Below are 12,618 nucleotides of genomic sequence, written 5' to 3' on the forward strand. Positions count from 1 at the left end.
TGGGGGATTGATGCTTTTAAATTTTGGTGATTAAAAATGGAGGGGATAGAAAAATAAAAATGTCGTGTGTACTTGCGGTACAGTCGTACTTAATGACGACTTTACTCGTTATCAGCATTTATAATTTTTTTATAGAACCCATTTCTACCTTTAACATTAAACTTCTTGCCATTTTATAATACTTTATATATATTTAAACTTATTCATTTTTTTGTGTTTGGGGTTAAAACTATAACGTATTTTATTAAAATAACGGTTATTTAATCATTTCCGAATAATATTGTAAAGAAACGGACGATTTTAATACAGAAATTATTTAATTATTCAAATTTTTAGCAAGCGATGCGAAGTGCCTATAGAATNGCGGCAGCAAAAGTTTGCCGAGAAAGTAAAGGAACTCATTGCTAAGGTTTTTTCATGTGTTATAACATAAAATTATTTTTATAAATGCATATCACATATTTCAAAATTCATTTTGAAATTGAATGTAGCACCTTTATATACAACGAATAAGTGGCATTTTAAGATCAATTCTGTTTTTTTTAATCAAATAGTGAAGGTTATCCTTATATCGGAGTGCAACACTATAACAAAAATAGCACTGTCTTTTTGTCAAATCCCAATCAACCTTCACTTATACGAAATTGTAAATGTCAACATTCGATCACCCGCCTCTATCAGTTACTGCCAGTGACACATACAATTTGGGAAAGATTCGTTTAGCCTACTTCCAAGATTATAATTGTAGTGTATAATTAATTTTAGAAGAAGGGCGCCTCTCACCTATTCCGAGTTATAATGTTACTATTTTAATTGTGTAAATATGGAGATTTTCCATAAATTTTTACTCGAAATTTCTAAAAATAATCATATTTTGTAATAAAATCTACCTCTGTAATCACGTTTTAAAAAGTTTCCCAGTATTTCCTGTATTCAAGGTGCGTTACCTTGAACACAAATGGGAAGAGAATGACTTTAGTAAAACTAACGAATCACCGTAAAATAATGTAGGAAATTAAACTTTATATATCGGTGTAGAGAACGACTCGAGACACGTGAAAGCAATTAATAGACACACCAAGCACGTAATGAACATTAATTGACTCTCCGAACACGAAGTTGATTCGTGTTCTCACGCACATAATATAAACACAAATAAAACAGTGAAAAAGCAATAAATAGATTTATAGATATATAATAGAATCCGACTTTTTACAGTTTACAATATACAAATTTACAGTTTCATTTATACAGTTTACTGATATTGCCTGTATACATACGATGCTATCATACCAATGTTTATATTCGTACTTATAGGCCTATGTTTATTTATATGTAATTGTTTATGTTTATATGTAATTGTATATGTTTATTTATATTTCTTGTCTGCACCGTTTTCAAAACAAGGCACGATTTCGAAAGAGACTAATTATTACAGTTATCCTTGATAAAAATACAATTTATTATGGTATTTCCCTCCTTCCATTAAGTAACGAGCTAGAAATATACGAGACACAAAGAAAAACCAGTCAAGCTGTATTATAATACCAGACCAGTAACAATTTCGAGTAAACACTTGTATCTAACTTGTAAGCTGCAAATCTTATAACATTCGTTCTTCTCTTACCGAGGCCAAAATCTGCAAAGTAAATTTTCTAAAATAAAATTTGATGAAGGACATTAATTATTTGCGTGTTCGACCTGTTGCCAAGAAATTAATCGTTTCTTAAATATATAAATAAGGAAGAAAACCGGTCGTAATCGACAGATAAAGTGTCTTTCGACAATTTGGTTGACTCCAGTAATTCGCAAGATCAAGTGTCGAAACAGCTGTTTGGAAGAACTTTTTGGGTAATATTTTTCAAGTATTTATGAATAAAATACTTATAAGTTATATTTAAATTTAATCCTTTATAAGTTTAACTTATTAAATTTAAGTATAATTTTACTTTTTCATCATAACATTAATATTAATTAAATAGTTTATAAAATATAAATCGCCTGTTTAATTACAACATGTATTATTGTTATTACATAACTAGTTATTATATGTATTTATATATTAACCCCTTTTATATCCCCAATTCGTCTACCTTTAATTATTAAATTTTAATTGTATAACCTTTATATTGGTGTGTAGAAAGGCTAAAAGCAATTCAGAAATTTTGCGCCGCGTGTAGAATCGAGAGGCAGGTATTTTAACGGATTATGTTCTGTCATTCTCTTAAAATCTCACTACCATAGATCCAGTGTACGAATTTCCTAAGACCCCACACTAATACGAAACCTTCCTTCTCTATCGTCATCCAACACAATTCTTTCCCTTCATCGTAATGCAAGCAGGACAAGCTCTGAAACACTGTACGATTTTTTGGATTCTGGGAAAAACATTAAAGATACTTCCTCACTTTTATGAATGCCCTTTCATAATCTCCTGTCAAACTGATTACATTTTATCTGCTTCACATTGCCAAATAATCAAGACAAAGCGGTAATCCTATGAAGTACGGAAATGGAAATCGTTCATCTCCTGTGTTGTATTAACGTATCATTTACGATCCTCTGCAACGTGACTGTAGGTTTGTTTCAGTCCGAAAGACGTCACCTGTAACTGAAAATGTCACTTATTGGAATGAAGCTGACATTTTTCAGATCATGTGTATTTTAAGGTTAAAATATAAGTTTTTTTTCTATCCTTATAATTCCTTTCCTTATGGTTGCCTCATTACGTGATGTATTGGCCTCTTTAAAAGTTCTCGATTCAAGACTTGTGGCTGATTGTGTACACATAAATCAACCTCTTCAGTTAATCACGATATCCTCGCGTTAAATGAATGGGATTAGAGGATCAGTGTTTTTTTCATTAATTAACCAGTGTCATCCGAATCTTATTTCGAGGTTTAACATTATATAATGAACAAAAACATAGCATTATTTTAAATAAAATAACTTTTGAATAAATTACAAGTCAAACTTTAAAATTTCTAAGAATTATTACATTTTGAGATTAAATCTTTCCCTATATTCACTCTTTGAAAGCTTTCCCTATATTCCCTGTATTCAAGGTAATCATTTAATTTCCATCCAATGTAAAAAAAAAAGTACTTTAGTTAGAATTACGAATAGACACGAAATAATACAAAAAAAATGAGTCTTTATTACAGGAAATAAACACATTTTGTACATAAGATTTCTGCTAATTATCGTTATAAAACACACGTAACAGTAATTAGTAATTACGTCAAACACGTAATAAATATTAATGGATTTTTCGAGGACGAAGTTGATTTGTGTTAGCACGCAGAAAAAAACACTTAAATACACACGCAGACATGCGAAAGAAGTGAGGCTGTACTCAAAGGTGCAGCCTTAAAAGATAAAAGAAATGAGTGAGGGAGGAGGGAGAATGAATAGAAGAAAGGCGGGATAATTGGAGGTTTGAAAGTGAAGGGTGAGGACATGAGCCGCTTCAAGGACTGTTGGATAAGACAGGGATATACAATAGATTACGCGTGCATAGCAATTTGTATTTACAAAGAGAATTATAATACTGTATGTAAAATACAGTATTATAAATCTCCTGTTTAATTAAGACAAATGTTTTTATTATTACACGAATAGTTATTACATATATCTATTTATATATAAACTTGTAGAAAAAAAATTCTAGCAACGTGTCTCGTCATTTTCCCAGCAAAAAAGTAAAAATTGTGTGTATCGCCATCTGTTACCAGATTTTATTTTTAAAAGTTTTATATTATTAATTGATATAAAATGCCGAAAAGCTTAATTTTGTATACGAATACGACAAAGAATAATTGGGATTATAAAATTAATTCTCTTTTCTTTAATTAATCAACCAGTGTCATCCAACCTTTATATCGAGAGTCATTATATAATTAATAAAAACATAGCATAATTTTAAATAAAATAAATTTTGAATAAATTACAAGTCAATCTTCACTAAACGACGTCAATAAAAGAATCTTTTACTCTATCAGTAACTGATGACGGAGCTCGTGTTTAGAATAATAATTAAAGTATATTATTACTTTTCAAATAAGTGCGCATTTCACCTATTCTGAGTTATAATTTTACTATATTAATTAAGTAAATATAGATATTTTCCATATATCTTTGCTCGATATTTCTAAATATAATTATATTTTGTGATAAAATCTTTCTCTGTATTCATTCTTTGAAAGCTTTTCTTGTATTCCCTGTATCCAAGGTTGGTTGTATCTTTTATGTTGGATGGGAAAAGAATGATTTACTGTGTGCACTTTGCGATATAAAAACTCGTTGCACGTTGTTGTGCAACGAGTTCTTGTAGTACTCTTCGTTTACTACAAGAAGATCCGTTCTACTCAAAGAGGAATATGTATTACAATACTACTGTCGGTTGTTCACATCGAAAAGTGTAAAAAGCAATCATTATTGGAAACAAAATAAGGAATGTTGAATTAATTTCCAATTCGAATTAACAAATTCTTGTACAAGTTTTGTTGGCTTTGTCGCGTGAAAATTAACGTTGCGACAATGGCGTTTTGCCAAAACAATGGCAAATCTCGCTTTATCGCTGCTCGTTTTAAGACGAATCGATTGTAAAATAGAGTAACATAATGAGATTACACATATAAAATTACCAAAGTAGAATAGTACGAAGCGATCAGGATGACGGTAAGCAGAACAGAGACGAATCTTCCTAAATTCAAAACGTACAGAAAATAAATTAAATAAATAAATAAAACACAGATCGAAAGTGCAGATCACTTCGCACATAGACTGTTTCCATAACAGGTTTCTCTTAAATAATAATTAAATAAGCGGAATTATGAATTCATTTATAATCTACACGTTTTGAAAACAAGGCGCGATTTCGAAAATAAACTGGTTATTACAATTTCCTTATTTAAAAATTCGATTTAATTTCGTGGTTTTACGGTATTTACCGCCTTCCATTGAATAGTGAGCAAGAAACATACGAAACACAAAGAAAATCCATTCCAGCTGTATTAATAATTTCGTTCGACCGTAATAATACTTGCATCTTATAACATTCAATTTTCTCTTATCCAGACCAAAATCTGGAAAGTAAATAAAATTTCTGTTATAAAATTCGATGAAGGACATCGTATATTTGCGTGTTCGATCTGTTGCCAATAAATTATGTTTTTTCTAAAATATATAAATGATAGAGATAACCGGTTTTTTTTCCACAGATGAAGTTTATTTCGACACTGGTTGACACCGCTAATTCTTGAGATCAAAGTATCGAAACAGCTTTTTCGAAGATTTTTGGGTAAGCTTTTTCTGCTGCTTTCTTTTTTTCATTTTTAAATTATTACCGAAGCAATTAATTATAAAATATTAGAAAAATTAAAGGGTTGCGGAGAATATTTTCTGAAATAAATCCTTCGTTCTCTAAACACGAATCCGTTTAATTGACTAAATCTAACAAAACTTAAAAAGTTTTAGATGTTTCCAACTGTTAATTGCTAAAGACATAAATGAAAATACAAAAAATAGCAATTCACATTTTATAAATTCTTCGGAAAATGTTTTATTTTATTTGTTGTCTTTAACTTGACACTTGCTTTTTCTCTCATTCTATATAATTTGATTAATTAAATTATTATAAATCGCGTGTTCGAAACGTAACTTTGTATTATTATCATTATCATTATACTTATTACATGTATTTACATATTAACTTCTTAACATTGATGTTTATGATAGAAGTACACGATTACATTTGCATTTATTATTTTTTTATTGTAAAAAAAAACAAGAAATTAATGATGTATTATTCGCATACATTCATTAAAACTTTTATTTATCTGCGTGGCCTCGAGCACGTAAGTCAATACGTATAAGTTTGGCAAAGTTTTCCTCCTTTTTATCTCGTCACTTTTTCTTGTTTTGTTTTCTACGCGATTTTAACACACATAATTTAAGGATGTAACATAAAAAATAATTAAAATGCTGTATAATAAAATAAAGATTGCATATACGTGTACCTCAGTGAGGAGTGATAAAGTCCCGTTTCTTAAGATCACTACGCAGCCATTTAGCTTTCTGGAGATGATATCAGGAGCCAATTACTTCTCATTTATCCACACTAGAAGGAATTTTCCATCTCCTGCAGGTCAACGTTGTTATATTTGCTGCTTTTATCGCTTCTTTCTTCTTAAAAATGCTACACCGCCGTCGACTTTGATGTCTTAATTATTCAACACAAAGGTTTTACTAACGTGTTAATTAGACTTAAGCATAACCGTTAACTGTGTTATTCATTCTTTAAATAAAGTAGAAGCCCGTTATGGCCCACTATCGAGACCCTAAAAGATCACGTTTTGATGCAATACTGTATTCTATAATCTATTATGAAAGAAAAAAACAACAGTTAAATAATTAAACAAATCACCACAGGATTAATTCATATGTTTTTACGTCCTTATCTTATACAATTTTTTATATAAATCTCTATACATCGTATAAATAGGACTATTGTACTGTACTAGTGTTCTGTTTCTGCAATGAGAAAAACTTATTCAGAGGAAAAACAAACTTATTGTCCACAGGTAAAATAAAATTTTGAACATTAAAGTGTTTAATAAAAATATGCAGGTATGGTTACACGTAAGGAGCATTCAATCGTAAACCGGCAGTGCGTATAAATTTCGTTTCTTACGTAATTAAAATATAGAGGAAGTTTTATTGTTTATAAAAATACTGTATAATATTTTGCACGATTCAAGTGTCTTCCAAATGTCATAAACTGGATTTAAGACCATTTTCCTTGTCTATGACCAGTTACTTTCTCAAATACATAGCTTTAAACATAAATAAAATCGTAAATCAGTAATCATTAAACTTTCTAAATGCGGGCCGCGAGTAAATTTCGTACGATTCGGGCGGCCTTCACGCAATTTTTCTTATGCAGTTGCAGGCATTAATGCTGCTCAATAGTCCATAACCCCTGGTAACTACGCACTAAAATAATACAGTACATGGTAATTAGTGTATTTGCAAAGTAGTAAACAGTTACACAGTTTATTTTCATTTTTTCACTGGCCAAATTTGAATTGTCTTCATTACAAATATCACCTGAAGTAGGGTTGATGAGGACGAAAACGAGAAGATAAAATTAGGTTGACAAAGTCTGGGGCAGCGAGTTACAAATGACTAATTAGCATAAAATTGCATTTTTATAGATTTTAATAATTGTAAAGATGATCTAATTAGTTATTTTGAAATTTTTCTTTAGGGTTTCATGAGAATTTTTGAAACCGAAAAGCAAAAAATGTCTTTTTTCCTATATGACATCGCCAGCCTCACGCTACAGGTGGCTGCGTGGATCTTCTCGTTCTTCGAATGTTTCTTTCACAATTTCGTTATATTTTTTCTGGATTTAGCAGGAAAACCATGTCAACTGATTCTCTTATTGGTCTTATTAATAATTATTTACTATTCTTTAGTTAACTACGATAAAACTATGGTAAGTCGGATCTTAATACGTTTGTCAGTTATTCATGCTTCTTTCTTCCTTCCTTTTACCATGAATTACTTTTTACTTGTCCAACGTGTTTTGTAGGATATGACAGAGACAGGCTACGATTATTTACGTCCTAGAGCGAAAAAACTACGTCAGAACTTATCGTTGTTGGTACGAGAAGTTAACGAGTCAAGAGATCCCGGTGAACTCCCACCTGTATATCCGAATGGATGGATACCTTTAATGGAATCTAGAAATCTTGCAATCGGCCAATCTGCACCCGTAACTGCCTTAGGTAATTTTACATCTCTAGTGATAACTGATTCGAATTTATACGTAAGGTATAGTTTAGGAGGAGCTCACTGTTATTAGATTAGGAATATCACTTACGCGTTACACCTTAGAATGGCAACAAACCTAATCCAGACGGTTTAAGAGTATCAAGAATACTTTTAACTGCTTTAATTGTCTCTACTAATGAATATTAATGATGTTTCTGTTACTTTATTCAACGTAGTTCACTCAGTTCTTCTTTTCCAGGTCATCAGTTTGCAATATTTCGTGGTAAAACTGGTCAGAGCTTCGTTTTGGATGCCTTCTGTCCTCATTTAGGAGCTCATTTAGGGGTGAAAAGCAAAGTATACGGTGATTGCGTGCAATGCCCCTTTCACGGTTGGTTATTTTCTGGTAAAGATGGCTCCTGTCAGAAAATACCTTATACTGATAAAGGTAAGATTTTATTTATATAGAATATAAAGAGTGATCTGAAAGATGCCTACCAAGTTTAATGCTTTATTACATCTGAATCACCAGTGTACAGATTTTCGTGATATTTACGATATGTTCAGTGTATTCGACTATCAGTTCAATGATTTCAACATCATAAAAATCGTCATAAATGAGAATTTATTGATCTCCATCTATTCAATCCTTCAATCATTTATATGGTCTGAGGATACAGCTACCAAAGTAATGAGTTTTTAACTCAATTTGTGTTGGAGGTGAAAAAGTTCTTCAAAGTTTGGTGACAAGCTATGGAATAAAATTGAAGAAGTCGAGATTAAATCTGAAAAGAAATGTACTGAATGTATGATAAATATAAATGATTTGGAATTACTAGATTAGTAGAAACTGAATTCAGTAGATATCAGTTAGATATCTGGCCATACAATTGTAATAAATCATTAAACGAGGGCCATCCTGTTATACTGTTATTAATCGAAATTATTTATTAAAATAACATATTTTATTTCAGTTCCGGAATTTGCTAAAGTTAAAACCTGGACTTCAATTGAACAGAATGGTTTTATATACGTTTGGCATCACGCCGAAGGTCACTCACCATCATGGAAACCTCCCATTATTCCAGAGATCGAGCAAGGATTGTGGAGTTATAAAGGTCGTACGCAATATACAGCGAATTGTCACATACAAGTAAGTCAAAGTTTTATAGCTTTAACTCTTTGTTTCGGTATTTAATGGTGTCAGTTTTTTGCAGGAATTACCGGAAAATGGAGCCGATATAATGCATTTAGATAGCATACATCAAGCTAGTATTTTTTCTGGTAGTAATTTTCATCCAGATAACTGGTGGAATTTTTGTAAACATATCTGGTCGTCTTCTTGGAAGGAAGATTCCGAACCAAATCAACATATGACAACCATGAAAATCACTAATTATATAAAAATTTTTGGAATCTCTTTACCTTGGTTTTCTGCCTCACTGGATATAAAACAGGTAATCTAAATATTTTACCTCTTACCAATCTTACCACTATGGCACTTCCATCACACATTTAATTTTAAAATATATTTGGTTTATAAGTTTGATTAAGTTTGCTTCGTATCACTAATTTCGCCAAGGCACATCTGAGATTTAAATTGAGTAATATATAACAATAGGCCTATAAGCACTGGTTATACTGAATAACAAGATAAACCAAATTAATTACAAAACGCATGCAAAATATGCTAAAAGGTTACAATTTGACTTTTGTAATAATTACTCATAACAAAATGCAATTATAAATATTCTGGCCTGTAGGTAGCATGAGAATGAACCACTTTCACACTTGAAGTGCAATTTTCTTTTCTAATTGTACTCTCAACCATGTAATGAAGAAAACATCGAACCGAAACAGAAACCAGTTTGATTATGTTCTTTCTGTGCTACTGAATATATATTACAGTAGAACCTCGAAAACTCGGCTCTCGATAACCCGGCACTCCGGATAACTCGGCCACACCCTGGCAGGACAAAAAAATCCTTAGTTAATTAATTTTCATTATAGACAGCTTTATAAAAGTATAAAAGCTCTCATAAAGTATTTTTCTGAGGTCTGTCTTATCAGGTAAATTACTGTACACAGTGTATTCATTAATTTTCATTTTCATGTAGTAAAGGCTCTATGCCTTCATAAAGGACGTACTTTTCCTTTGTTTAAGGGTATTTGGGCAGTTTATTTTCTGTTATATTCTCAAGTAAACAATACATACAAGTACAGTACAGTATTTTCTGAGGAAACACTCGTACTTATTTTTTTTTAACAACATTCCCGATAACCCGACATTTTCACAAACTCGGCCACCCTTCGGTCCACATTAGGCCGAGTTTTCGAGGTTCTACTGTAATATCTTTATGTCCTAGTAGCGTTAACATTGCTTCTTACTTTATAAGTGATTAGGCCATTGGTTTGTTTGCTTACTTGTTTGCTGTTTACAGTTTCTTATAATTTTATCTCTAAAATTGCATTACTTCTACTTAACACAGTAAAATTTTAACGCTTTTTCTAGCATTTTACTTATACTTTTAGGATCATATGTTTTTAATTAATTATTTAATAACAAACATAAGTAATAATATTGCCTATACTTTTCTTATTCTTGAAGATTGGTCCAGCAATAGTACATATGTATATCAAGAGCATATTCGGAAGAGGAATATTCATCCAGAGCATCACTCCCGAACGTCCTTTACAACAAAAGATCGTCCACCATTATTACGGACCAAGATTTTCACAGATATCTGCCAGCATTTTACTATTATTGGAAGCCAAAATGGTAACTTAACTAATGATATAGTAACGAAAACTCTGGAATTTCAAGAAAGATTCGACAAAAATAATGATTAATATTTATTTCGAATAGGTTGAGCGAGACATTCTCGTGTGGAATAACAAAAAGTTCTTAAAGGCGCCGCTTTTAGTTAAAGAAGATCGGTTTATTTTAAGGTTTAGGAGATGGTATTCACAATTTTATAGCGAAAATAGTCCAGGAGTAACTAAGAAGACCTTAACTTGGTGAAATACAACCAACTTGTTTCAAGAGATTTCTGAAAGTATTAAACTTACCGTAAAGCTCGATAGCCGTTAATGTGTACATTAAGTAGGGTGATCCGTTAAAGTTGCGAAAATTATTTTATTTCTGAAATTACCTAGGTAATATGCAGAGTATCTAGGTAATATGCAAATTACCTACTAGGCACTCGGTAAAGTGAAAATAAGATCTTTGCTGGAACAATAGCAACGTTTCTGTACGCTTAAATTAACATAATGTTGTTTATTTAATTTTCGATATCTAAAGAATCGAGTTAATACAATCAAACAATCAACAAATCAGTTAATAAAATCAATCATCAATCAAGTAAAAAACTGTAATACAAAAAATCAAACGGTTTAAAATAGTATTACAATTAGGGAAATGGGGTTATATAAATTACCATTTATGGAATTTCGGAACTTTGAGTATATATCTGAACTGAGAGGACCGAGACGACTTCAACGATACCCTACTTTTGGACCAGAGACGAAAAATAAGAAAGTTATCATTCTTTTTCCGACGATCGCATGATAAAATTGTGCGTTAATGTTACCTATGGTGACTAAAATGGCGGCTCGTCTCTGATTTCAGCAAACTAAAGAAAGAAAACAGTGGGGACGCACGTTCTATCCTAACCTAACCTTTATCTAATAAATTACCATAATTATTACCAACCGAATTATTAAAATAGCTTAGGTTAAATTAGGTTAGAACGTGCGTCCCCACTGTTTTCTTTCTTTGGTTTGCTGGAATTAGACGAGCCGCCATTTTAGTCACCATAGGTAACATTAACCAATTGTGCTTACTTATTAGTGCAGTCTAAAGATTGGTGACTGAATTACATAGCAATTGGTTTTTGCGACAAGCACACCTATTTGTGGTACATTTATTTGTGGCAAAGATCTTATTTTCACTTTACAGAGTGCCTAGTAGGTAATATGCAGATTACCTAGATACTCTGTATATTACCTAGGTAATTTGAGAAATGGAACTATTTTCGCAACTTTAACGGATTACACTAGTTAATCTGCAAATTAGCTAGATAATGTACACTTTAACGGCTTTCCAGCTTTATCGGTTACATATATTAATATATTAATACCGTTAGATTAATTATTAGATACATATAGTTGTATTAAGTACCCATCCGGCTTCGGGAGTTATAAATTTCTACAAGTCAAATTCAAATACAAATGGAGAAGGGAATAAAAAAAATCCAGCGACGAGTTACTTAACTTTCCCAGCCGTTAAAATATTTTATTTAAAACGAACATACTTTTAATCATATTAAATAAATAAATAGTTTGTGGCACTATCTCTTATGTGATTTAATCCTAAGAAACTTTTTATATTATTAATTATTATAAAATGGCCACACGCTTCATTTTGAAGGAAGATATAAGTTTTATAAATACTTGCAACTGTTAACAATGAGTATAATCTTTATTAATTCCCTCTCGATTTGAACCCGAATCTCTCTAATCTCCACCCTTTCGACCTATAAGCAAGAAAATTAAATAGTTTGCGTGCCCCTTATACATGTTACCGTGCCAAATTTCAGTTCTTATTAATTTTACAATTCCAATATATGCAGATGGAAAGTAACTAGGGATTGAGAAGTCGCCATAATTTCTACGTTTCTAAAGTAAGGATGATTAGTATTACAGGTCTGATTACAGTATTAAATGGAAATTGTGGCGCATACCTGTACCATCCGCCAACGACACGTTTTTCCAAGATGGAGATCTATCTGGTGAACGGTCTCTGCGCGTTCTCAACCGAATTTCAGTTCAGATATTTAC

The 12,618-nt window shown here is 31.4% G+C and overlaps 1 protein-coding gene across 1 annotated transcript; it reads left to right on the forward strand.

Moving 5' to 3' along the window:
* The first annotated feature begins 5,042 nt into the window (after positions 1 to 5,042).
* LOC111614253 (cholesterol 7-desaturase-like) lies at positions 5,043 to 10,900 on the forward strand. The gene is made up of 8 exons (XM_023355633.1): positions 5,043 to 5,302; positions 7,271 to 7,501; positions 7,598 to 7,793; positions 8,039 to 8,227; positions 8,754 to 8,932; positions 8,997 to 9,236; positions 10,388 to 10,558; positions 10,646 to 10,900. Exons 2-8 carry the CDS (start codon positions 7,277 to 7,279, stop codon positions 10,799 to 10,801), a joined length of 1,356 nt encoding a protein of 451 aa, XP_023211401.1. The 5' UTR covers positions 5,043 to 5,302; positions 7,271 to 7,276; the 3' UTR covers positions 10,802 to 10,900.
* The last annotated feature ends 1,718 nt before the right edge of the window (positions 10,901 to 12,618 follow it).

The sequence above is a fragment of the Centruroides sculpturatus genome, unplaced genomic scaffold (genome assembly GCF_000671375.1).
Source record: "Centruroides sculpturatus isolate CEXI.00-Female unplaced genomic scaffold, Cexi_2.0 scaffold2092, whole genome shotgun sequence".
NCBI lineage: Eukaryota > Metazoa > Arthropoda > Arachnida > Scorpiones > Buthidae > Centruroides > Centruroides sculpturatus.